Raw genomic sequence first — 27,495 nt, 5'->3', positions numbered from 1 at the left:
CTTTTGAATTTTGCTGTTTGGCTTATATAAAGTTTTCTATTGCCTGTCCTATTATTTAATTTCAAATTCTTCGTAGCTAGTACAGAAGCATAAAAAAAAGAGCAAAACAGGCTCTAATTTGACAAATAACAGATTAGGAAGAGGACAGTGATCAGCTACAATTTTTGTTCAATCAAATCAACTGAGGTCTGTGCCTCTGAGGGTAGGGTAGTGTGGGAAGCAAGTGAACGTGAAACCCATTTGGGTTTTTAATCTATGCTTCCGAATAATGACCAATCTTTCAGTGTAAATTTTGATGGAATAGGAATAGGACAGAGTCCAAATTCGAAAGGACCAAAGCAAAGCATGCTCCATGGAGAGAATTCAAGTAAACAACCAAGTGATGCCGCTCTCTCTTTGAATCTTGATTATTATTATTATTATTCTTCACCGACAGGCAAGGTGAGACCCGTGAAAAGACATGTCTTACTATGTATTGGCAACGTTTATTCATGGGATCCACTTCCACACCAATTGTCTATAAGGCGAGGAATACAAGAATTGCATGGAATCGTTGCTTACAAGAGTTGTATTTTCTCGGTTCCCTACCACCCGGAAACGATGTTTCTGTAATATTCAGAACTAGGTCCCAAACCCGGGCCCATTTCTTTCCAGTGGTGGGTTTTTGCGTTGGATCGGTTATGACTTATAATAATAATAATAATAATAATAATAATAATAATAATAATAGTAGAATAGGCATTAGATGGATCTCTCAATTCTCATTCTCTATGCGAACGGAATGGCTGCCACCGTACGTACCAGTCAAATCTCCGACCCTTTTTCCTTTTCTTTTGCTTACTTTGTTGAATCGTACGTCAGAGACACAACCGACAACTTGGTCTTTGCATGCCAATGGTTAAACGTAATTTGAGATTGAGATAGCCTTTGTGAAATTTTAGGTGCTTTGCTTCTACACTTATACTTGAAAATTGAAATGACGCTAGCTTACCTATTTCATATTCTCTCGGCCTATATTAATATATATGTAAATTCATGTCTTCTTTGGTTCTGAGTCTGGGCCCCTTCTCTTCATTCATCACAGTCTAATTATGATTTGACGGAAGCTGAGACAGAAAAATAAAAAAAGGGGGGGGGGGGAGAGATTGGGAGAAGAAAAAGGAAATTGGGTTGAGAACAAAAATAAAAGACACTTAGCCTTTAATTATGATTTGAAATGGTGTTTATCTATATTTATCATGACTACATGTCCCTTTTGTCTGCTGCTCTATAGACTATAAGCATACGGCTGATCTTTTTAAAAAGGACATTTAATTATTCTTAACATGCCACAAAGCAGTTTCATAATCATGGGGATGCCATTTGTTCCCCCATTTGGACCCACATCCTTAACCTTAGCCCTTAGCTTCTCCAAAATCAAAATCCCATTTTGTACACAAACACGATTTGGAGATGGGAGATGGGGATTCTGTGCTTGTAATTACCATTACCAAGGCTGAACGCTGAAGCCTCCAGGGTCCAGCTGCCCACCCACCTGGCGTTGTGTCATCAATGAATGAGTGGGTCAAATTGAAATGCAAATTTTAAGGAAATGGGTCAAATGATCAGACGTTCTGAAATGAAGGCGGGCACGAGTTTGTATCGTACAAAGTGTGTTTGCAGTGCGTGTGTGGAGTCTGGAGTAGGGTCAGTGTTTGGGAGGGGGGTTTTCTCTTTTCCTTTTAGGGTTTTCGGTTTTGGTTTGGGGGGAGGTTGAACGATTATTGATTAGAGAGAGGAGAGGAGAAATGGACAAGTCAGAAAGAGTACGATGAATGCGGGCGAAAAAAAGGAGGGCCAAAACCGAAGCAGCAGCAAACCACACACACACTCCCATTTAATAAAGTGGGCAAAAGAGTTAATGTGTAGTGTTTGTCAAACAGTGGGTAGCACCAGCCAACAGCAGCAGGAGCCGGCATGAATCTCGAGGGCTCCTTTTGACACCGACAGCCCAGTGAAACTCATCTCTGCTTCCTCCTCACGAGACGGTACTTCCCAATTTTACCCCTCCCCTAATTTACAAATTACAAACCCCCCCCCCTCTGTTTCAGGCTTCAGAGTTCACACTCTTGCTTTAACTACATTTGATTTGATACATTATTATCTTTCCAAGACCCACTCCCCTTCTTTTTATTTTGTCTATTCTCGGAACAGAAAGAAAATCTGTTTCTTCATCATTAATTTGACTGTATAATTCATTGCTTGGGTATTAAAGGTTGTGCACACAACGATGTCACTGCACAGTATATAATTCATTGTTTTGGCTTTTGGCTCCATTTCTCCATCGCTAGCTGCTTGTTTTATTTAAGTAGAAACAAACATCTGCTCTGTTTGATTCTTATTGTTTTTCAGGTGTTTAATTTGATTAAGCTGTGTTGCAGTTATATGAGTTGCATAGACAATTGCATTCAGCTGAGCTGATCGCTATTTACACAGAACTAAACACAGACATATCACTATACAGTCCTCAGTCCATGGCTTGCAAGCCAGCAGCAGAGCCAGATATAAATTTCTACTTACTTTTTTTTTCTTCAAATCTTATTTAACCTCTATCTCTCTCATCCCTGTTTTGTTGTTGTTGTTGTTGGCGGCTTGCTTTGTGAGTTGTCCATTCCCAAATCCCATCCTTGTTTTAAATTTAGCCTGATAATATAAATATCCATTTGGGTACATGTGACTATAATTGTGCATTTCAATGGAAAGGCATTCTCCTGTCTGTATTATTTTGTATTGGGGATCTTTTCTTTTTCTTGTTCCAGTAAAACACAAAGATATTGCTGGGCAAGAACTAGAATCTCATCAGTCGCACAAAAGACATAAATGTGAAACGATTTATACTTACTGAGGCATGATATGGTATGGGCCCAAATTCTTCATCCTTGGCATTGCTCGAGGATGAGGAGGATTTTCACATTTCACATTTCACAGTTCTGTGCTGCATCCTGCATGCGGCATGCCCACCCAGGACCAGGAGCCAGCCCAGTATGGGTGTGGGTATTAAGTGGTTTCAAATTCCATGGTCCAATTCTGGCTCAGTCCTTTTACACTCCTTTTGTCTACATAAATTTTTTCTTCCTTCTTCTGGACCACAATATTCTTGTGCTTTTCTTGGGCTAGGTTCTGGTAAGAACCTTAAGATTATTGAGATGACCAACCATGCCATGTCAGATTGCTGAGTTGGTAAGCTCTGTGGGAGGGGCACGTACAATGGATTTGGATTTGGGTTGAAGACTCACAGACTGCAATTGAAGGACACTCACATTGAAGCTGGACACCTTTTACCTCCGTTTTGCAACCAAGGCCCACTTGTTACCTTGCTGGTTGTTACAAATTGTTGGCAGCTTTTCCTTGATATTCCTCCCCAGTCCCTCCCCTGTTTTTTCATTTTGTCAATGCATGGGCACGGTGATAAAACGGAGTTCGCTCTCTCAAGAACTGAGAACTGAGAACCGTCTGCAGTATTTACTATACAAATACCCACCCACCACAGAAGAAATCAATGAACAATTTCATGGACCACCTGAAGCTGAAGAAATCCAAAATTGGGCCAACATTGTTGGACCTATAAACTCCAAATTTTCCATCTGGCATAGTAGCAGCAAACCACTTTGATTAAACATACTGGGTTGGGCCCTATTCCATCTCACATGGCATGTCCCAGATTTGGTTTAAGATGCTATGGTCACAACCAGATGTTTTGTTTTCTTTGAAAGAGCCATGGGGCTTCAACTCTGTTCCCACCCACCCAGCCCTAGTGAAAATAAAACACATGTTTTGCTACCAAAGTGAAAAAATAAAAATAAAAAGACAATCTCTACAGCAGAGTATTCTGGATAAGTCCACCGATCATGACCCATGACCCATGACCGACCACCATGGAATGGGTTGGGCCTTCGCTCCATTTGTAAATTTTGTAAAGGACAAATAGAATTAGAAATCTGATCTAATTGGTTTTGTGGAACTACAAAACCAATAAACAAATGGAAAGAGGGAGGGAGGCGGAGGAGGAGAAGGGCAAACCTGGGCCTTAGGCCGTGGTCAGTGGACGGGGCTGGCATTGCTCCCCACGATTAATGAGGGGGTGTGCACCGCAGCAGCTTTTTAGACTGGGAGAAACGAGAATGACAGGGACGGGGACGGATGAGGCCAGGGTATTTTGGTAATTATAAGATAAAACAAGGGGTAAATTAAGGCGGTTATCCCAAAGAGAGAGAGAGAGAGAATGTTAATGTGCCCTTGGGTGGTTGAGTGTAAGGTCCTGGCCTTGGGGGACTGGGGATGATCGAATCATCGAATTTCGTAAAGGAGGCAAAGCCAACAGCACCATCAAAGAGTCAGTCAGGCCCGGGTCCGACCCGATTAATGTTCAATATTTTATGCTCTTTCTCTCTCTGGTATTTATAGGGAGGATCTGTCCCTCCTCACTCCATCTCCAAGGAAACCGAGGAGAGAGAGAAAGCGAGGAGTCCTAATCCTAAAACGAACACACCCCGATATTTGCAGCCGAAGTTGAGGGGGGCAACAACATCGATCTTTCCCTTTCACACACACTCTCTACCCAATGGCTCTAAATTAATATTTAATATTTCTCCTTCTACAGTTCTACTTCTTCTGTGGTAGGTGAAACACAGAACTACAGAGAGAGGGAGAGAGAGCAACCACAGTAACAAATACAAATAAGAAAGTGATTTTTTCTTTATCCATTTTTATTTTTCATTTAATAATCAGTTTTGAGATGGGTTCTTGGAGGTTCTGAAATGATGAGATAATTTTGTTCTCGGAATTTCTTAAGGCCATCCTGTGTATGTATGTCATGATCTGTTTCTTTGTGCTTGTTTTTGTTCACTTGCTCCCTGTAATCATTGAATTTTTCTTGGCGTTCCGTTGAATGGAAAAGCTTTCCTGTCCCGAAGGAGAGGGATTCCACGGCTCCACGTCTCACCACAGTTAAAATTGCGAAATAAATCAAAGGGAAAAAAAAAAGAAAATAAAGAAGAAGAAAAGGCAAAGTAAAGGGCGTGGGGTGTGGGTTCTGTACCGTCTCAGCCTGTCCCCCCCCCCCCCCTAATCTCTCTCCCTCTCTCTCTGATTAATAACAGTCTCAGTCCAGAACCCACCACCAGCATTGGCTTTTTGCCTTTTGTTCTGTGCTTCTCGCAATTGTCTATGTCTGCTGCTTCTGCTCCCTCTGCTCAGTACTGCAAATGGGGGAGGAATCATACTTTGAATTTCTTGTTATTATCTGATCTTCGTTCCATTTTTTCATGCTTTAGCTTTCCATCCGAACATGAATTCCTTTCTTATTTGTTTCATTTCCTTTCCATTTCTTATCATCTTTTAGCTTTCTGGGTGCCCCTCTATGTATGAATTTATTTTTCTTTGGGACTTCCTCTTCCACTTTTTTCAAGTTCTAGTCATGTGTACACCCCTCAAATTGTGAACTTCTTCTTGTTATCCCTTCTGCATCCATTTTTCTTTTCGTGTTTTCGCCTTGTGGCTGGCTATTCTTTTCAACTCATTCCACTTCTCTGTATTCTCTTCCTTGCTGGTCGGCGGGAAGCGGGTTGTACTTGTCTTCGGCTTCTTTGAAGAATATTGGTGTTCATGGAAATTGATTTGAACCATGCAATCAAAGACGGGGACAAGAGCTCATGTTGTCCCGGAGATTGTGACAAGGGCGGTGGTGTTGCTGGCTGTTCTATGTCTTCCCCATCTTCTTGTTGCTCCTCAACCTCTTCCGTCTCTTCTGTATCTTCTTCAACATATTTGGAGCTTTGGCATGCATGTGCTGGTCCTCTTACCTCTTTACCAAAGAAAGGGAGTCTGGTTGTCTACTTCCCACAGGGCCACTTGGAGCAAGCTGCTTCCTACTCACCGTTTCCATGCTTGGAAGTACCCACCTTTGGTCTCCAACCTCAGATCTTCTGCAGGGTTGTCAATGTTCAACTACTTGTAAGCGTGGTTTTCTGTTTTTCGATTGAAGTCGTTTTATCTTCTTCGCATTGCTCTTTCTATCACTCTGGATTCTCATTTTCTTTCTCCCACTTTACTGCAGGCTAACAAGGAGAACGATGAGGTCTATACACAGGTGACACTCTTGCCTCAACCAGAGGTATGCTGTTAAATTGCTTCCCGACTATTCCTCATGCGCATGCTTTGGGCATGGACTAATTTTAGCTCGGACGTGAATGAAACATGCTGAACCAGATGATTCTCTCTTTTCTATATCATAGTGTTGAGCCTTCCCTTGATTTGGCTTTAACGTACTCCGAGTCTTATTTTATTTATTTATTTATTAATTTATATTTATATAGTTAGGAGAGATGAGTATGGAGGGCGAAGGACACGAGCAGGACGTCGGGGCGGAGGAAGGTGGACATTTGCCCAGAAAATCAACTCCTCACATGTTCTGCAAGACGCTTACAGCCTCCGACACGAGCACCCATGGTGGCTTCTCTGTCCCTCGTCGAGCTGCAGAAGACTGTTTCCCGCCATTGGTAAGGTTTTGTTTATTTTCTCTAATGTTGGATAGATTTGGTGGATTGAATCAGTAGACTTGATAACGCTTCCCTGTTACAGGATTATAAACAGCAAAGGCCGTCTCAGGAGCTCATTGCCAAGGACCTTCATGGAGTTGAATGGAGGTTCCGTCATATTTACAGAGGTACTATTGATTGGGAGTATTTTTAATGGTGTCTGATTGAAGAAGGAAAATCATGGAATTTGATGTTTATTTTTCAGGTCAGCCTCGGCGGCATCTGCTCACCACAGGCTGGAGTATTTTTGTTAGCCAAAAGAATCTGGTTTCTGGAGATGCTGTGCTCTTTCTGAGGTATATATTTCTGGTTCGGATTTCCCCAAAAATGTTACTCCTGCTTAAATCCGTTGAACCCTGTTTCCAAATTTGTGTGTTGGTTTTGAAGGGGTGAAGATGGAGAGCTGAGATTGGGAGTTAGAAGAGCTTCCCGACCTAGAAATGGTCTTCCTAATTCAATTGTTGGGAACCATAATATGAATCTCAATGTTCTCTCGCCAGTGGCTAACGCAATATCCACCAGAAGCATGTTTCATGTCTTCTACAGCCCAAGGTACTCTTATTAGCCATCGTTGATTAAATTTCCCAGGGCAGGTGTTTAAAAATGTTATAATAGTTCCAATTGTGTCACTACCAATATTTGCACAGATCATAAACAAGAACAAGAGGAACTTCACTCCCCTTTGAGCTAGAAAAAATATATGCAGCTTATCATGCATTTTACTTAAAACTTTGCAAGGCATTTTTGTTAGTTTTTTGTTAATTCAATTGTAAGAATGTTGAAATTGTCATCTGATAAGCTCTGGTACACAAAAATGGTAAGCATTAAAATGATTAAAGAAAAAATCAAAGGGAGCAACAACATGCCTTGATATGAGGACACAGGTCCAATCCCTGCTTTCTCTCTGAGGAAAAGAAAAGGATGGAAATGAGCTTTAGCTCAGCTCCTTTTTTTTTTTTTTTTCTTTTTAATAATTTGGTTCACATAGTATGCAACGTATTATAGACGTGATGTAATTAGATGAGCTCATATGCATAAAAATCACATGAATTGACAAGTTCTTATCTTTTTTTCATAAAATGTGTGAACAGGCTTCTGACATGAGAAAAGAAATTGTTTTACAGCCAAATTTCAGAAATAAGAACTTTGTTTTCAACATAGCTAACTCCCAATGAGATGTTTTGGGGTTCATGCTATAGATAGTTACCATAATGTGCAAAACTCCTGTTTTCTGGTCTGTGATATGAGAATGGCATCTCACAATGAGATTCTCCATTCTTCAAAAGTTTCAGCAGTGGACCATTGAAAAAGGTAAATATCAGAGGCAAATCTAAAAAAAAAAAAGCATCTCAACCATATGCCATAAAGATGAACAAATTTCTCCTTATAAAACCTAAAGATCCCAAAAATTAGAGTCTTGCAACAACTACAAAATGCAACCAAAAGATTTTTCACTGAAATCTATACAAGTGGTAGAGAAATTCATTCTAATGCTTCTAACCAAAGAAAAGAAAAAGATCTTATGGGTTTGGGATTTGATCTTTGTCAAATTCCTCATTTCTTAACACAGTCAATACACATACATAAACATCCCTTTGCACCTCTTGGAAGTTGGGACCTTTCCATGGTCTGAAAATGAAACTTCACATTCTGGTTCAAGGTATTCACTGTATTTTATATCCAATTCGAGATAATTCTTTATATCTTATTGGTGATCTTTGAAATTTTGTCTCATACTTTCTTAAAATGCAGGGCAAGTCCTGCAGAGTTTGTCATACCTTACCAAAAATATGTTAAAAGCATCAGGCATCCAGTATCTATTGGGACAAGGTTCAAAATGAGATTTGAAATGGAAGATACACCAGAGAGAAGGTGTGGTTTAATATGATTAACTTCCTTTCTTAATCAAAATTTTCTCTCTCTATAATCATATCCCAAAAGAATTTTGGATATTTTCCCTTTTTTTGGCAGATGCAGTGGTGTAGTGACTGGGATGGGTGATCTGGATTCCCATAGATGGCCTAATTCAAAATGGAGATGCTTGATGGTAATGCCCTCAAACTTGTTTCGTACAATCTGGGATTTAATATAAAATGATTTTAAATGTATGTTGCATTTAGGTTTGCCAGCAGTCTTAATTCATCTTCTCTATTACAAACAACCAAAATTCTGAACTTGTTACAATGTTTCCTTCCACATGAATTGCTAATTTTCTAGGTTAACATAATTCTAGGTATTGGATTAGGTGTTAAACTTGCTTGACCCAATAGCTTTTCATATGGGGACAGTCCTGTATATAATAGATACCACCACTGACTTTATTGTGTTCACTGGTTTCACAAGTTTGTTCTCAGTCCAGGTGCCCTCAAATCAATAATCCGTTGATACCATTCACTGGATAGAGCATTTGGTATACCATTTACCACCCTTGGAATCCACCTGAACAAGCAATTCAGTCTTATTGCTTTTGATCATGGTCTAGTTGCCCCCCAAACTAATACATCCCTTGATACCCCTTCCCTGAATGAGTAGTTCAGGCTTGTTACTAGGGCCTTAACTTTCTGTAAAACCAAGGACCATCTGAACCATGGAATAACCATCCAATCACTACTTGTCAATCACCTAGGACTGCGAATTAGTATCCATTTGTCTGAATTCAAATATTGAATTTGATTAAGTTAGTCCAAACTTGATATGTTTATAATTGGATAGAATATGGAACCACCCCAATAAAATATGCTTATATATACATGAAATTAATATTTTAAGTTTATATGCTTATATCTACATAAAAATATGTATCTATTTGTAAAGTTGGTTCCTGTGTTGTATGTTTACTACAGTCATAAATTCAATTCTCATAAAAAATTATTTTCAAGTAATTTCGTTCATATCAAAATCATTATAGTTCATTTTATTAATAATATAGAATAGTCTAATCATTTTTACTTTTATATATTAATGGTATTCAATATGAGTATTATTTGAATCTGATGCAATCCATTGCATCCCTACAATAACCTGATGTGAAGCTGGCTTTAAACCTTGGATAACGATGATGAAAATAACGACCAAGATGATCTCTGAATATTCGAATTCCTGAGGATTCTGGGTTGTCTAGACAGCAATAATCAACAATCATTTCATTTCTACCCATTATCCATGTAACAACTATATGCTTCTCTCCTAGGGGAAAACCCATGAACTGTTGGCCAGCCTCTAGGTATTGTGCCTAGTGGCTCCTATAAAGTCCTCTTTTGTTACCCAATGTGCAGCTCTTAGTCTTAGCATAATAAAGTCAATTAATATTTCAATTTCTTTTTTCCTTATTTTCAAATATTTTAACATTTTTTTTGGAACCAAATGCTACATATAACCACATCTCTAGTGCAAGTCGCAAAAGTTGCATATTCACATTATAACTTTTATCATATCCTCAATTAATGAACATCTGTTCAATATATCTAATGCCCATACATGTCTACTATGTCAGTGGAGATTTTCTCAAGGTTGTTTCAAGGATCAAGATTCAGTTATCCATATTTTAAGATGAATAAGTAGTTTACTAGAAAACAAAAAGTCATTATATATGATTCATCTTATGAAGGTCTGCTAAATTTCCAATATGGTAGGCATTTTCTGGAACGCCTTGTGAGTTGACCACATTTGAGCTCCTATGTTGGGAGAGCAATGTCATGGTTTGAGATAGGTACCCTGGATATTTTATCAAATAATGGTCTCAAAATTCCTACCTGACCATCCAATGATTTATAAATTATGATCAATCTTCTACTAATTGGTTGGAAGTAAATGCATTCACTAGTGTTCTTTTTTTTTGGTAATAATTGGATTGACTGAATTCAATGAATCAAGAATTCAATTCTAAAATCACTTATTTTGAGAATATATCTATTTCTTTTGTGTCTCACTTTGTTCTCGCTGCCGCTATTTTCTTGAGTTTGCAATTGTACTGGTTAGAATTTTAAAAAGCATGATTAGTGGAAGCTAGCACTACAAAACACCTTGATTACCTTAATAAATTTGTGATTTACAAGCTTGCACATCTTGAAGGCCATATTTCTAATACTCCCCTTGTGATTATTGCCTCTAGAATTTCTTTGGCTCATCAAGCATTCAACCATTTTGTGCAAATACATAGACAAGGCCATGCTAAAGTATGAAAGATGACTTGAAACCTTTTAGAGAATTGGTGAATGTTGTTTAACATATAGGCATATTTTTTTCATTATGGCATCTAAACATTTTATCCAGTGTTTTAAAGAATCACAAACCAAATTGAACCATTTCTTCATTCAATTCAGTAGTTTGAACATTCAATTTCTGGTTTACACACAGTCTGCTCTTTGAATTAGTGAACTGCTTTTTGGGCAGATTGTAGCTTCCTTTCAACTGTCTGGTCTAATCAATTTTCATAACTCTGATTCTAACAATTAACCCCCGAGATAAATTAACTCCAAATTGAAGTTATCTCCAAATGCCAACTGCTTCAGACAACTTTCAAATTCTTCCTTACTTTTGGTTCTTATGGTCTTGATTGTGATGCCAAGTTTTAGATTTGTGTTTTAGACTCAATTTGGAAGGAGTACAAATACAAATATGTAGAGTGCAAAATTTTGTATTTTGTATGTCTTTGTACTGTACATATTTATATTTGTACTTTTTCCGAACTGAGCCTTAAGGGTGAAATACACAAATGATGGGGCATAAGCTTCTTCAGTTGCTTGTGTAGAGAAGTGGAGTTTATTAGTAGTTTTGTGACCTACTTCTTACATACTAGTAGTTTTGTGTTTTATATTTCCAACAGAAGCTTATAAATATTGTGAAGCTTTCATATGGTATTTTTTTTAACTCGAAATGTTTTTTATTTTTTGATAATTGAACTCGAAATGTTTTTCAACTATGACAACAGATTAGATGGGATGAAGATATTGCTAGAGAAAACCAAGAACGAGTTTCTCCATGGGAAATAGAACCATCAATTACGTTACCAGCTTTGAGCACCCCATCTGCCCCCAGGCTGAAGAAACTACGGATGAGTCTGCAGTCAACTTCACCCAACAGTCCTGTTACTGGTATGGATCTAATCATGAACGTTTCGAATTGTGCATAATATTGCATTTGTAATTTGTCTCTGATTTTGGGTAGGTTCAAATTTGGCTTCCTGTTGCAGCAGTAGGGGGTGGATTTTTGGACTTTGATGAGTCTCTAAGATCCTCCAAGGTCTTGCAAGGTCAAGAAAAAGTGGGTTTCATGTCACCACACTATGAAGGTGATATGGTAAACCATCCAGTGGGCTTTGAGGTGCATAATCCAGCAAACCAAAGTCTCATGATAACTGGCTCAGCAGCAACTGATATTGGCGGTTCTATGCAATCACAACCCACCACTTACACAGGCTTTGCGGAATCCAACAGATTCCAGAAGGTCTTGCAAGGTCAAGAAATTTGCCCATTTAGATCCCTGCATAAAAGAGCTGAGTTCAACCTTAATGCTTGGGGGAAAAATGATCTCGGTTACAACATGTACCAAGGACCCAACCCATATCACTACCCGCTTGCTCCAGATGGCATCAGAACCATGTATGTGCCATTTAATGACGTGTACAAATCAAGCCATAATCCCATCATGCACCCATACATGACCAATTATCAGAGAGGGAGTTTCCACCCTTTAGTGTCTGCACAGCAAAAGTTCTCTGATATCATCAGGGATGAGGAGCGCCATCCAGGTTCAAATCATACAGCAAAAGAGCTGAAGCCTCTAGAAAATTTATCTTCTCCTACCACTCAAGATCTGGACCCAAAAGATGATGGGAAAGATGAAATTATGAATGGATCCAAAACTGGCTGTAAACTGTTTGGGTTCTCCTTGACTGGAGAAACCCGAGTTCCCAACTCTCAGAGTTCTAATAGAAGTTGTGACAACATAAGCTGCAATAGTAGCACAGTTGGATATTAATTGTGTTGCTGAAGTCCTCGCTCGTCCTAAATAAACAAAGTGAAGGTTTACAAGAAAAGAAAGTTGGTGGAGGAGGCGTTGATTCGTCAAGACCCAATGGCTATTGATGATCTGCTGAAAGAACTGGAGCGGCAATTCAACATTGGAAGACCTTCTAATTCTAATATAAAGGATGGCTAGTTGTTTGCACAGTGAGAATGATATATGATGATCGTGAGTGATGTTACTTGACAGTGAGTTTCTCTATCTTACATCAAGTTGCTTTGTCTACGTATTACTTATTGAAATGATCAACCTTCACCATTTATACTTGGACGGTTGGCAGCAAGTTATTTAATCCGGTATATATGTATACACCACACGAGGAAGTGTCAAGTGTGGAAAATGACAATTGGAATGGTCAGTGATGGTACTCAATGTCAAAGTTGTTTGGAAGAAGCACCTGCATTAATGCTTGTATTGAAGACTTGAAGTCTTTTTCGGTGGAGCAACCTGATTCTTCTCCAACGGTAATTAGGATTTGACACTGTTTCTTTATGAATTATGTTTTCTAAGATGAAATTTACATATTTCCAAAAACCTGAATGGGGTACCTAGTTTCCTCCTGAGTTCAAACTTCAAATCTCAGTTGCTTCACTTTCAATAGATTCATCATTCATCAGCATATAAATCTCAGTTGCTTCTCAGATGGTGAGATGTTAAAACTAAATAACTGGAAGGAAAACTTCCCCCCAGTCCAAAGGATCCTGGCATCCATACCCAGGAAGACAGTTCAGTTGCTATTGGCCATGGGTTTGGATTATAGACTGTTTGCCTTTGGCCGCTTATGTTTGATTGTCTCGAGAAGAAAGTACTGATACTGGGTGGAGAATACAACTCATTCACTGACAATAATAAACTACCCATCATTACTAGGCTACTGTGCGTATTTGGGTCCTGCCTGGATCTTAAAAGGAATATGCATACATGATTGAACCCATACTTGATCGGATTCTTACCACCGGACTAATTTTGGAATCCAATCTTTGAGATGATCAAAAAGTGTCACTCACCAACGATTCCTTGATTACATATCCTCAATCGGTCAGACTCAAAGTCAAAACTCTCAAATGAGAACTCAGCGATGGTTTCTGATTCCCTTGTGGATAACGTTATTGAGACGAGGATTTATCAGTCAATCTTCTCCTTTTTTTCCTTCTCTAGGTGGATAGAGAGGCCTTATGTCATATTTGGTTTGATAGAAAACAAGAGAGAAACAGAAATTTGAGGGAATGTTCTGCTTCTCTTATTTCTATCAAATGAAACAGTGTCAGTGACCATTGAACCTTCTCTGCCCACCTGGTTGGGCTGGTTTTGCAACCATGGCCTGCCTAACGAAGAGTATAAGACAAGGAGCAAACAGTAACATTAACCGAGCACAGAAACTAGTTTTTTTTTTTTTTTTTCGGTTTTTCCTTCTTTATTCTATTATTATATCGAAAATACATTATACCTGAAAAACTTATAACCAATCAACCAATATCACAAAAGTGATAAGCGATCAGGTTCATGTGGGGTTTTGTTTGGTCAAAGCTCTTTATCATGTATTTTCCCTTTTCTTTTGGTTTAGCATTACATACAAGCCACACTGTGCCGCACCAAACAAGATTGGCCCAGCCATGGCCTACAGCCATCCCACCATGGACCTTAATATTATACATCAAATCTGGGTCACTACGTAAAATATGTTAAGCTTTAAATTAGCTGGGCTAAGGCTGCATTTGGCATTCCTTATTTTAAGGATTTATCTCTTTTTTGCTGTTAAAATGCCCCTGAGAATTTAACTGTAAAAAAAATAAGAAATGCCAAATGCAGGTGAAGGCAGATTAGGCTTGGTGACAATCCTTTTTATTGATCATATGGCGACAGAGTCAGTGGTATCCCTAGATTGCCCCCAACTCAGGTGAAGGCAGGATTCTGGGATACAACCAGCTGGAGACTTTACCAGCAGGCTAGCCGGTACCTTATTTTCATTTGTAACATACCTATTAGGTTAAATTTAGAAAACTCATCATTTATAAGTATGTAGATGAGGGTGGACCTTGGTGCAACAGTTGAGTGGCTTCATTGCAACCTGGGTGATCAGGCTCAAATCTTGGAAACAGTTTTCTGTATGTACAAGGGTAAGGCTGCATACATCTTTTCCTCCCTAGACCCTGCATGCACAGGAGCCTAGTGCATGGGCTGTCCTTTTATTTATCATTTATAAGTATGTAGAGAAAAGCAATGAATTGGGATCGGCCCATTAAGTTAACTAAGCAAAAACTCAGTTCATTTGCAATAGGACCTGCTGTGCCCCAAACCAGTTGGTTTCTAAAACTTACAGCTTGTAAAAATGTTTATGCCGAATTTAGGAAACATGGATATTCTACCCACAAACTGTTCTGACATCCCTGTCGACAGGTAAACAAGACAATAACTATTTTAGCTATAAAAATCAACTATTAAAAGGGGCATTTTTGTCCCATCCAAGTGTAGACAATTTTCCTCGGACCCCAGGTGGGAAAGTTATTTACCTACTTAAAAGATGGACAAGTGATACCCAAGAAAATAATTTTTCCCTGATCTCCATATAAATCTGAATAAAGAACATATATTTCTTGGTCAATAGGAACCAAGTTTTCCCTCCCGCCCACTCTCAAAATCCAAAAAAGAATACCCCTACAGGTGTACTTTGGAAATATCTCCCTCATCATTCATAGAGAGATATTCCCAAGACACTGCAGCAGTGTTGTGTGGGCAGAGATGTGAGAACAGTTTATGGGTAGGAAATTCGGAATATTGACACTAATGTTTGAGGTTGTATATATTTGAAACCGAAGAAAAGGGAGTGATGAAATAGGGATCATATAGATAGTTGGAACAAGGCTTAGACAGGGACATGGGTAGCTATGGTGAAGTGGTAGCCAACTACCTTGATTGACAAGCTCACATGAATTTCATGGGTCTGACACTCTGCCTTTCACCTAAAACTCGTGTACCCACTTCTTTGTTTGTTTATATTGGACGTCCACTACTATGAAATAAATCTCAAGTCTCAAGGTCTATGTCCAACTCCTTGATCTAGCTTTTGAATAAAATGATTAATGAGATGTCTGTCACAGTGATACCAGGGCCCAATTGGATCAACAATTGGGCTTGCTATTTTGCCATATAATCCCTACTTGATCAGGTGTCACGAGGAGCCAGTATGCCCAAGAATCTCCTGCTTCCAGTGATCTCAGCAGAGAGAAAACTTTGGTCTGGGCTGTTTGGGAGTTTTCTTTTACCCCGCACCCATGGTGAAACTTTCAAACTAAACAGCCTCTAAACTGCCAAAGGTTTTTCAATCTCAGATGGATGGGAGCGAGGCTATACTTCTCTCCTTCTAGTTAGGCCATTTAGTAATGGAGTCTACAAGACCTAGGAAATTTCCACGTGGCAACTGATTGAAAATGGAGTTCATCGTTCCTCATCCATTCTCCACCCATCTTATATTCGTGGAATTTTTTGGGCCCAAATGACTATTGCCACGTGGACGATGTTTGGGGTTCCCTGTCCAATTAATTCATGGTTGGATAAGTTGGATCGGCCATAGGATTATCTCCATGTTGCTTAAGTAGATTATGTTGTGTATAATGCAGCTGATTTTAATTAGATGCTTTTAATTCAAAATAAAATAAAATAAAGAACAAGTGTTCAAAGTTCAAACGAGGGTTTAGTTTTCGCCACACTCCACTTTTTTTCAGGGTATGGATCTAGTAAATACAACATAAGTAAGCACGTTAAATGAGCACTTGATAAGTATTTTAACAAGTGTTAAAAATGGATTTTAATCTTTTTAAAAAATGGGATGAGGGTATTTTAAGGGATAGGTGTCAAAAAAAAATTTCAAATGCTTATCAAACATGCTTACAGTATTGTGCCTATCAGATCCAAAATGTTTTTTTCTTACTAAAATGTGCCGGTAAATACTAAATAGACTTGTGTGGAAAACGCATGTTAAGTCTCGGGCCATTCAACCTTTTTTATTTTCACTTAACAATCTGAATGCAAACGTTCACCCAATAAAATACAAAAATAAAAAATTAATCTGATTAATTTTTTAATTATTAATCAGATGTAAGTTTTAATATTCAAATCTAAAATAATGGGACTGAAAATTATTAATCCGATGCAGAGTACAAAAACCCAACGAATTATGGAAGATAGATCATATTGTTGTGTTCAAACCGATCACATTCTAGCAAAAAACAGACTAAAAATTATAGAAGATAGATCAGATTCATTAACTTCAATACAAAAATCAAACTATTACAGAATACAAAAAAAAAAAAAGAGCAAATCCATGATTCATTACCTTCAACACATACAAAAAACCAAAATCAATAGCAACAACAGAAATGAAGGAGAAAGAAATGGCAGAGGAGAAAGATGACAACGGTGGTGGAGAAAACCTGGAGGAGAGCTTCGGTGGAGGAGACCTCCATTTGCGATAGAGCATGGCAGCAGCAAGTTTCGGTGTTGTAGGGTTAGGAGTGTGTATGCGAAACATATATCAAAAATGAACTGAGGAACCTGTTGCCGATATTTGGGGTTCGAATAGGGCCGGTCCAATGATATAGTGTGGACTAGTCCCGTCCACACCCAACCAAACTGTGTATTCACCCCATGGTATGAACCAAAATGGTCTGTCCATAAGATGAACCAAATGCCCTCTAATTGGTTGTGTCCATGATGAGAAACGCCCAAAAAATAATCATATAATGGAAGAAATAAAAAACCATTTCTCAGAATTGAATCATCATTACCCTCTTCATAACACTAAAACCATTACTCTCTTCATAGAACGTTGTTTCTTTCAGAACTCTAGCTACAGTTACAAATAAGAGATTTTGCAGAAAAGTTAGACAATTTAATCCACAATAACTACTCCAGTCGAGCTTTCCACAAAATAAGCCATGAAGAACCCTATTATTGCAGGCACAACCTGCATAAAATTAAGGAATAGAATGTCAATGGTCACTTAATTATAAAAGTGTCCTCAAATCTAAAGATTAGAATAAATAGATGGGAGAATGATAGTTCAGCCCAGGGTCAGAACTCATAGGCACAAAGTACAGTTAAGGTAATGCATAGGGTGGGGATAATTGGCCTTTTGAAATGTTGTAAATCTACCATGAAAATCAGAATTCTATAATGGACATGTCCGTACTTCTCCTTAAATAAATACTAGAACCAAACCATTAAGTAGTTCAGCTTGGGGAAAATGGAACTAGGGCGAGAAATTTTGAGCCTAACCCATTTGACCCATCCACTTGAAACCCAACCCATACCCACCCATTTGAGTGGTGGGTCAATATGGGTCGAGAGACGCATTAAATTTTGGGTGGATTTGGGTCGGGGATACCGGCCCTTTAGGGTTCCTAAATCCCAACAGCTCTCCCTCTCACCTTTTCACTCCTAGAAGCTTCCAACAGGACATCGCCTCCCTGCATCGAAAGACAGGATGATAGGAGCTCCAACCCCCCCCCCCCTCTCTCTCTCTCTCTCTTGCCATTGTTTGATCCCTAATCCACCTCTACAGCTCCAATTCAGAGTTTCAAAACTCAAAAAAAAAAAAAAAAACAAGCCTAAAGCTCAGGTGTCTAGGTTTGGTGCCTAACCCCTTTGCAACGTTTTCAGTCTCCCATCTCGAAGGAGAACTCCATTGCTATTGTCCGTGAATTTTTTCGGCACTTTGCCATTGCTAGAACTCATCACCAATTCCTCTCCAATATATCAGAGCAAGGGATGTTAACGGGTCGGGTTTGGCATGAGTATGTCTCAACCTTAACCCGACCCTCCAGTACCCCAACCCGAACTGACTTAAAAATGCATGATTCCCAGACCCGAACCTATAGTATTTAACCCGATTCCAACCCAGTTTGACCCGTATTATTTCAAATGCATTTTTTATCACATTTTAAGACTTAAAATACATTAGTTTAAGTAAGAAAAATGTTTTATAGATTTTAAGGTGTTATCTTTTTTTCATTAAGAAAAAGAAAAGAAAATCAAAATCAATGTATAAATAAATTACAAACTTTAAGTCTATAAAACTAAAAGTCAAAAAATTATAGAATACTTGGCATATATGCAGGGTATCATTGACCTAGTGGGACAGATCAGTCAAAACTCGAACCCCATTCAGGTCAAATAATCAAAACCCTAACCGACCGGGTCAAACTGGATTTATCACAACCCAACCCATTGACATACCTAAACAGGTCAATTAAGTGGATGGATTATGAACCACTAGAAAATGGGTTGCAATGAAAAGAGGTGGATTGGTATTCAACCATTTGCCCCCTACCTTGGAACTTTCTGTTGACCTCTCAAAGGATTAGCCAAAATGACCTCTGATAAACCAAACGTGACTAGAAATAAGAGTTTATGTTTTGATCAAGAAGGATAAATATAATAACGCCTTTATAGATCTCAAAATTCAAGAATGTACCGTCGCTACTTTCTTATGATACAAGATAGGGACTGTGTTCATACCTCCTGTGACGAAGAACTGGTACGTATACACACCTAGAAAAAAATACGTATAGAAACCCATTGAAAATATATGAAGTTACAATCAGAATAATGAAAATAATAAGATGCATCTTAAAAGTTCTACTTGACCCTATTTGGCTCTTGGAGGTGTAAGAAATTAAAGAGACGTGGCTCTCTATTTATTTTTATTTCTTCTTCTTTTTTCACCTCTTATTTGTTTTCTCAACCACTTTGTTTCGAGTGAGTCCAGATTTCCTACCCATTATAATTCTATCCACGTAACATTGAAGTCACACATGGGGAACATTTCATCCTCTTACATGTTATTTTATATGCCAAGAAATATTTTCAATACAGGCAGTGTTTTATAGGTAAGACTAGGTAGAGTTCTTGTGGATAGGAGATTCAGAGTCATTTTGAGCAATATCGTAAAAACCGACCCGGAGGCTGAACCCTTTTTGTCTATAGGTCATGGGTCACTGGTTCAACCGGCCAGGTCGAATGGTTTAAATTGTGTCACATCAGAATATGTGTATAAATATATATATTTTAGCAAAAAATAATGTATAAATATGTTTTGTATATGTTATATATATTGCTGTATATTTAATATATATTTTTTAATTCAGTTTTTTATTTTTATAAAAATATTAAAAATTATAATTTGAAGTAAAAAAAAGGGGGGTTTTCACGAAAATAGTGGGGTAAAGTGCATACGACTCTTTGGGATGTATAAATCTTGAAAAGTTACTAAAAAAAAAACACCCCAATCGGATATCGAAATGCAAAGTTATGGCCTCTGAAAGTATGTATGCATTTAGTGTACAACCCACGACCCAGTCATTAGATCGAATGGATCAATAATCGAATCAGACGAGTCAAACGATTCTTAACCAAGTCAACGGTTTTTTAATGTTTAATAGATTTTAACTAAAATAGACCCATAATCCTAACCGAGTGACGGTTTGATAAGCTGAATTAACAACGAACTGAAAACATTGATTTCGAGTTTCTCTTCACTATGTGTGAAGGGATATGTAAATATTGGAGTTGGTGTGATTATTAGTAGAGATCACAATGGTGAAATGGTGGTATTCAGAGCTCTCAAGGTCCACAGACGCTCTTCTTAAAGGTTTGAAGCTAGTGGTTGTAGGGCTGTATCGAATCGGATATAGGTAAATTCAAATCTGATTCATTTATATTTGAATTCAAATTGAAGCAAATTCATATTATAATTGGATATTAAATTGCATAAATGAAATAATTACTTGTATGAAACACGTGCCTATCACAATTTAATAGAAATACAACATTCAAACCAACTCTACTAATAATTATAATACAAATGTAAAGTATATATAAATGGATAGAATGGATCCATATTTGATCCCATTATAAATGGATTAAATTCGGAACACCCTTAATAGGACCAAAAATTCGAAATCCATATACCATTTTGCACCTGGAGCTCAGTTTGGATGGAGTCCAAATGCAAATATGCAAAGTACAAAACTTTGCATTTTTTATTATTTTGTATGTATTTTGTACTGTATGCATTTGTATTTGTACTCCTTCTAGATAGAGTTTGGAAGGAGTACAAATACAAATATATAGAGTACAAAACCTTATATTTGTATAGATTTGTATTGTATATATTTGTATTTGTACTCCTTCCAAATTGGCCTAAGTGGCTGAATTGCAAATTCATAATGTTATTGACTTATTGTTGATAGGGATGCTTTATAGTTAAGTTTTTGTTGGGGGAGTATCCTAATTAACCTTGGTGCATTTCAAGTATGTTTTCTATTGCAAGGTCATGCATTGTTATCTCCCCCATCATTTAATCAATCATGTTTTAGGAAGTGGCAATAAAGTGGCCCACTTAATTGCTAAAAATGCTTTATCTATAGGAATGGCAACGGGGCGGGTTTGGGGCAGGATCATATTCTCTATCCCCGGTCTTGATTCTGAAATTACCCCCTTCCCCGTCCTCAATCCTTGTCGGGGATAAAATTTGTCTTCCATCCTCAATCCCCAATGGGGATGGGCTTCCCGTGGGGTTCCGAATCCCCGAAATTCTTTTAGATAACAATATTTTTTTGAAAAATAAATTTACTCAAAATAAATAAAAAATTTAAATTATAAATAATATTTTAAATATGTTTTGATAAATATATTTAATATATATATATATATATATATATATATATATATATATATATATATATATAATTAGGATTAAGGCAGGGCATGGACCTCAATTCACATTCCCAACCCCAACCCCAATCGGAGATTCCTATTAATCCTCGTTCCCGTCCCCACCCCGCCAAATCAATCCCCATCCCTGACCTAATGGGGCTAGGGAAGTCGGGTCCCCGTTGAAGATGGGAAAATTGACATCCCTATTTATCCATTATACTCTTGGATGATTTGATACAATAATATTAGTCCATGGGTCGCTTAAACAAACAAACACCTACCGAATCATCCCCACACAATGCACCCGATAACACATCTAATGCATGGTTAGGATGTGTTGTTGGAAGCCAATGCGAATTCAATCATTAATGGATTGTTTGGCTTGTCACGTCATTTATAAACAATGAATCAAAGGCGGAGCCAGGGGTGGCAAAGGGAAGCCATGCCCCCCCCCCCCCTATGCCTTGAAAATCCCCATTTAAATCTCACATATATTTTACCCCTCATACCCATGTTTCCTATCTTTTCGCCCCCTATCCATGTTTATTATGCTTTGGCCCCATCAATAAAAAATCCTAGCTCTGCCCCTGCAATAAATGTTATATTCACGTGGGGGAAGTGCTGCTCTACTTGACCTGGTTAACTGATTAAAAGCAAAAAAAATAAAAAGAAAAACTTCCCTTATTATTGGGTTGGTATTGGGCATTATACTAACTAATTTTTTAGGGTAATTTTCTTAAACTATCCTTAAGGTTTAGTTGATTAACTAATTTTACCCTTACTATTTAATTATTGTTTAATGGTACCTTTACTATTTCAAAAAATTACTATCCTCGTTAAATATTGACAGAAGAGCTGAATTGTCAGTTTTACCCTTTTGTTAAATCCCTTTGAAAGCAATTCTCTCTCTCTCTCCACCTCCTTCGCACACAATGGAATGTCAACGAAGCCACTATCACCATTGCTGCAACCTCTGGAAGTGGTGGTCATTACTGATGAAAACCGGCCGATACCACCCAATAATCCTCGTCGGGTGACGGTGAGAAAGGTGAGAGGAAGCTTGCAACCAAAGGCAAGAGAGCAACCGCTAAACCCACTACAACAACCAAGAAAAGAGGACTGAAAAAGTCTTGTGAGAAAAATATAAATTATAAACTAAAATAAAGAACTTGATTTGGTTTCTAGCATTGATTCCACCCAACTAGTTTGGCATAATAGTTTCTAGCACCAAATCCTCACCTCGTCGAGAGAAAGTTTCAGGGGAGGACGGGGGAAGATGAGTGAAGTATTGGCAAGGTCAAGACCACAGAAGCTTGAGCGAGGACGACCCTCAATTTCATTCCACCATTGTGATCTTCCATATAGGGAAAACCAGTGACGACGGTTCGGTTATAGCTCATGGCCACCTCTCTTTCTCGCTATCTCTCTCTCCTTCTCTCCCCTCCTCCTTCACTTCCTTTGTTCCACCACCGTTGCAGTGGATTCGGTACTTCCCTCTCCACCACAGTACCACCTCTCTTTCCCTCTTGTCTTCCTATCTTTCATTCTCTCTTTCCTGCTATATGTCTCTCTTTTTATCTCCCTCCTCTTTCACTTATTCTATTCCGCCACCACCACTGCAAGTTGCAAAGGCGGATTTGGTACTTCTCTCTCCACCACCTCTCATTCTCTTTCATCTCCCTACCTCTCATTTTGTCTTTCCCCCTCCTCTCTCTCTCTCTCTCTCCTCCTCTTTCACTTCCTCTATTTCACCACCATTGATGACGAGAAGCATTGGATTTCACCACCATCGATGACGAGAAGCATTGGATGGAAGCAAACTGGAGGAGTCTTGATCATAGAAATCAAAACTCCTTAGTCCGATTCCACTTGCTTGAAACCTTAAGGCTCCGTTTGGTTTGTGGGATAGGGATGAGAACTCTCATTTGTTTTGAGGGAAATAAAGGGATGGGATGAGAAAAATGTGGGATGTCAGATCCCAAAATCGTGGATTTTGGGTCGCACCAAAACCGTGCGACCCCGGTGGAAAATTTCAAGAAATCACTATTTCTAGAAGTAGAGTAGCAATGGCAGTTTTTCTTTCTTCTTCTTCTACTATCTCCCCTTTCGAACCCATATCTGCTACCTTCCCCATTCGAACCTAGAAGCAGAGTAGTGGTGGCAGCTTCTCTTTCTTCTTCTTCTTCTTCTACTACCTCCCCTTTCAAACCCATATCTGCTACCTTCCCCATTCGAACCTAGAAGCAGAGCAGTGGTGGCGGCTTCTCTTTCTTCTTCTTCTTCTTCTACTACCTCCCCTTTCAAACCCATATCTGCTACCTTCCCCATTCGAACCTAGAAGCAGAGCAGTGGTGGCGGCTTCTCTTTCTTCTTCTTCTTTTTCTACTACCTCTCCTTTCAAACCCATATCTACTACCTTCCTCGTTCGAACCCAGATATGCTACATTCCCTGTACGAACCCATATCTACTACCTCCCCTTCCTCCCTCTCTCCTCTCTTCTTCGTCACAATGCTTTTCCCATTATTTTCCCATATCTAAAACCAAACAATGGAAGTGTAAATTTTTACATTTTCCTATTCCATCCCATCCCACCCAAATCTTCCCACAAACCAAACGGAGCCTAAGAAACCACAAGCCACTACTTCTACTAAACTTACTCTCATAGCCACAACTTCCGCTTCCAAAGTTGAGGAGCACAAAAAGGAACCACCTATTGCCCTTACAAGGGAAGAGGGCTCAAATATGAAAATACATCAAAAGGCATCCCTATTCCTTGAGGCCACAAAAGTTGCGCCATCTATACGATGAGGAGTTTGTTTCCTATGTCTCTGTAAAAGAAGGTTAGAGAAAAAGTGGGGTATTTTGGTCCCAATAGAAATAGAGCAGATGCACAGTTTTTAGATGTGACATTAAGGTCACCCTGTGGTTGCAGGTGTGGAGTTCGGAGATGAGAGTTCAAAGCTTTGATTCCCTTCAAGTGTTTTATGATATCTAGTTTAGTAACATTTTAGATCAGTGTCTTGTTTCAAGAAGAAGAAGAAGAAGAAGAAGAAGAAGAAAAAGGAGGAGAATGAGAAAAAGGAAGAAAGAGAAAGAGGGAGAGAGAGAGAGAGAAAGATGGGGTTGGAGGAGGAAGGTGATGATGGTAACATTGGGTTAAAAAAATAAAAAATAAACATTATGTGGTGTTATGTGTGTATGAGTTTTAACAAAATATTAACAGTTGCTAATGATAAGGATAGAGGTAGTCAATTGTCATAAATAAAAGGGATAGCATTAGACAATAGTCAAACAATAGGGTTATACTTAGTCAATTAGCTAAACCATAAGGGTAGTTTAAGAAATGTTTCTATCCTAATGTTGATTAGGTGGTCCAACCTTTCAACCCATCACCCTATCAATGAAATATCTTGACTCAAATATAAAAAGTTTACATAACAAAATTAGGATGAGAATTCATTTATCTAACCAAAAAAATTTGCTACTTTTTTTCGAAGAAAGGGAATCAACTATTTAGTTAAAGGATTGAAAAAAATATTACATAAAATCTAGGATTTGAAAAAAAAAAACTAATTTGCCCACTTTTGTTATATTTGGTATTCTTAGGGTCTCTTGTTGCCAAATCTGAAGCCAAGGGCAACTTGGTAACTTTTGAGGTCAAGTGGTCAAGGGTCCCACCTGCAATGAGTGAAAAGATGTCAATATTTTAAGAAAGAACTAGAACTAGACATGTCAATAATACCCAAAAAACTGAGGCCCAATCCGACATATAATCCGATTATCTCATATTCGAATGATGCATTTATATAATTGGATTGGATTTGGATGTTACAATCTACATCCGACTAATAATTGGATCAGATTTGGATTTGACCCCATCCGGTCCGATTATATTATAATACTTATTAATTTAATATATAATTTTTATATTATTAAATTTAAAATTGTAAGAATATATTTTATATATTATATTATATATAAATTTGTATTTATAATAAATTTAGTATGTCATATTTACATTAATTTATTATATAAAAATAAAAAAATAAATAAATTTTAAATTTTCAGGTATTTTAAAAAATTTATATTAGAGCCGGAATAAATCCAAATCCGAGTCTTTAAATCCAATCGAATTTCGGATCGGATTCGGATATAGGTTCTCAATAAGTCAGATCCAATTACAACCAAACTAATGCTGAGAAATAGAAAACCTACTATAACTTATAGTCTTTTAAATTGAGAAATATAAAACCTACTATAATTTGAGAAGATGCAGTAGCCTTTTAATATGTTGCATTCCAACCATAGATCCCTCGACATTGCCCCCTTTGTGATTTGCTAATTGAGGAAGTATGTTGGGTTGAATGGGTTGTGATGAATCAATTCTTGGTGATGTATCAATTTTTTGTGTTAAGTACATCGTCATTTGGCTTGCTTCCAAGTGGCCGATGACTCTGAGGCCGAAGTTAACTTCTGCTGGATGAGGACCTGGATGCCGAGTTGACCAGGCCGAGCTGGGGGGCAAATTATGTGCCGAGTTAATTGTGCCGAGCTAGGCAGGTTAGGTGACGAGCTGACCAGAGTGCCGAACTGCCTATTTGGTGTCGAGCTGACCAGAGTGCTGAGCTGCCTGGTGGCTAGCTGGATTGATTGTTGAGCTTTGTAGTTCTTTAGAGACCTACAAGGAATCAATGTCAGAGGACCCGGGGTGGCTAACCTGGCGAGGTCACTCCGATGCTTAAGTCAATACTCTCATAGTAAATTGCGAGCTAAAAATCACAAAGTATGAGAGCTACAATATGCTTACTTGCCTGCCCTATGGCATTGGGGTTGGTGCTTTTATATAGGCATTGTTTGGCGTGGGCTTCATGAACCATATCCGAGATTTCCGAAAGGTCGCCTAAGTGGTCCGAGATTCACGGAGGCAACTGCCATGCATGTTGACCACCCTCCGGATCGTTCGGTACATGGGCCAATTTCAAAGGTTCGTGGGAGTGTTGGGATATACATGCTGAATTTGTCAGCAAGCATGTCTTGCAGGTCATCAGGTTGGTGCCTGGGCCAGGCCGCCAGTTCATGCCTGTGCCAGAACGTCGAGTCACGCTAAGGCCAGGCCGCCAAGTCGTGCCTGTTAGGGACACCATCAACTTGGCTAAGGCAAGTTGTTGCCTAAATGGTTCCGGGTGTCACCTAGTTGTTCCGAGGTGCCATGTGTCATAATATCATTGGAGGGCCAAATCCGCCCTCATCAAGGTTGGAAAATCATATTTGGGCAAGATTTATTCTTTTTTCGCACCACATTCATGTTCACTGTTAATTCCAAACCCTAATTCCCCCAACATTGCCCCCTTCATGATTTGCCGATTCAGGAATTGCGTTGGGCTGAATGGGCTACATGGGCCACTACAAGGTCAGATTTATTCTTTTTTCGTGCCACAACCCACAGCCATGTTCATTGTTTTGGGATCCCGAAAGACGCATGATTTGCTTATACATGAACTAAGACGAATTCATGGAGCTTCGATCTCTCAAACACCACCTATAGATTCAATAAACCTTTGCAGATTAGGAGATATTTACACACAAGTTTTAAAGCTTTTGAAACATCCGTAGATCCAACTACTCTCAAGACAATATCTAAATAATAAGGGAATAGCGGAGGGCAATATGTACACAATAGATTAATCTATCAAAAAACCTATAATTTCTAAAACAGGTACACTTCAATTGGATTTTAAGTAATTGTGCTTATAAATTCCACATTTTATTTTTTCCATTAGTGCTTAATGATGACGTGATTGTACTTTAAGACAACATATAAACATTAACGATAGGATTAATCAATTTCTTAAACCATAAGGGTACTTTAAGAAATTTGTCCTTTTTAAATCATCGCAACTATTAATTTTTTTACATACAATGACCAACTAAGTTTTTTTCTTAAGCAAATGAATGCCCTTACCGGGGCTTGGTCCAATTGTGTTTTTTATTTGACCGTTTTAGGGCCCAAAACTATAGTGCCTGGAGACAAAATGTTAGAAATTATAGGGCATTCATTTGTCCACCTTAACCCAACCTCAAACATCTAAAAAACCTGACCTCAAACCTGTCATAATAAATGATCTTTGTATCATATCTTAAATATTATAATATGACATAGAAAAATTCCAATTAGTATTA

At 38.3% G+C, this 27,495-nt stretch overlaps 1 protein-coding gene and 1 long non-coding RNA gene across 9 annotated transcripts; one reads left to right on the top strand and one right to left on the bottom strand.

Annotated features, from left to right (window-relative positions):
* Window positions 1–4,476: 4,476 nt before the first annotated feature.
* Window positions 4,477–13,218, top strand: LOC148868360 (auxin response factor 4-like). 6 transcript variants are annotated; one of them, XM_088971813.1, is made up of 10 exons: window positions 4,477–5,991; window positions 6,095–6,151; window positions 6,354–6,536; window positions 6,619–6,703; window positions 6,781–6,871; window positions 6,963–7,127; window positions 8,328–8,447; window positions 8,547–8,622; window positions 11,506–11,668; window positions 11,767–13,218. In XM_088971813.1, the coding sequence occupies exons 1-10, from the start codon at window positions 5,644–5,646 to the stop codon at window positions 12,552–12,554; spliced, it is 2,076 nt and encodes a 691-aa protein (XP_088827939.1). In that variant the 5' UTR covers window positions 4,477–5,643; the 3' UTR covers window positions 12,555–13,218. The 6 variants fall into 6 exon arrangements, with proteins under 6 accessions (XP_088827939.1, XP_088827940.1, XP_088827942.1 ...); XM_088971814.1 differs by having other exon boundaries at window positions 5,031–5,991; window positions 11,770–13,218; XM_088971816.1 differs by having other exon boundaries at window positions 5,058–5,991; window positions 8,553–8,622; window positions 11,770–13,218.
* A 3,481-nt stretch (window positions 13,219–16,699) lies between these two features.
* LOC148868359 (uncharacterized) lies at window positions 16,700–23,227 on the bottom strand. 3 transcript variants are annotated; one of them, XR_016108168.1, is made up of 3 exons: window positions 22,554–23,209; window positions 22,188–22,410; window positions 16,700–17,562 (listed from the first exon to the last, which is right to left on the bottom strand). It is a non-coding gene; the product is annotated as an uncharacterized LOC148868359 (long non-coding RNA). The 3 variants fall into 3 exon arrangements; XR_016108167.1 differs by lacking the exon at window positions 16,700–17,562 and having other exon boundaries at window positions 22,101–22,410; window positions 22,554–23,227; XR_016108169.1 differs by lacking the exon at window positions 16,700–17,562 and having other exon boundaries at window positions 22,101–22,433.
* Between the last annotated feature and the right edge of the window lie 4,268 nt (window positions 23,228–27,495).

This window comes from Nelumbo lutea, chromosome 2 (genome assembly GCF_056320005.1).
Source record: "Nelumbo lutea isolate HS-2025 chromosome 2, American lotus-T2T, whole genome shotgun sequence".
In the NCBI taxonomy this organism is placed as follows: domain Eukaryota; kingdom Viridiplantae; phylum Streptophyta; class Magnoliopsida; order Proteales; family Nelumbonaceae; genus Nelumbo; species Nelumbo lutea.
The sequence above is the reverse complement of the archived record's forward strand: the minus strand, read 5'-3'. Positions and strand labels throughout refer to the sequence as shown.

Excerpts from the sequence above, each read along its gene's own strand:
- LOC148868360 (XM_088971810.1), top strand. The coding sequence starts at position 5,644 with ATGGAAATTGATTTGAACCATGCAATCAAAGACGGGGACAAGAGCTCA. Across the intron at positions 6,152-6,353 it reads CACTCTTGCCTCAACCAGAG|TTAGGAGAGATGAGTATGGA; the intron begins GTATGCTGTTAA and ends ATATTTATATAG. Across the intron at positions 8,448-8,516 it reads GAAGATACACCAGAGAGAAG|AATTTTGGATATTTTCCCTT; the intron begins GTGTGGTTTAAT and ends ATATCCCAAAAG.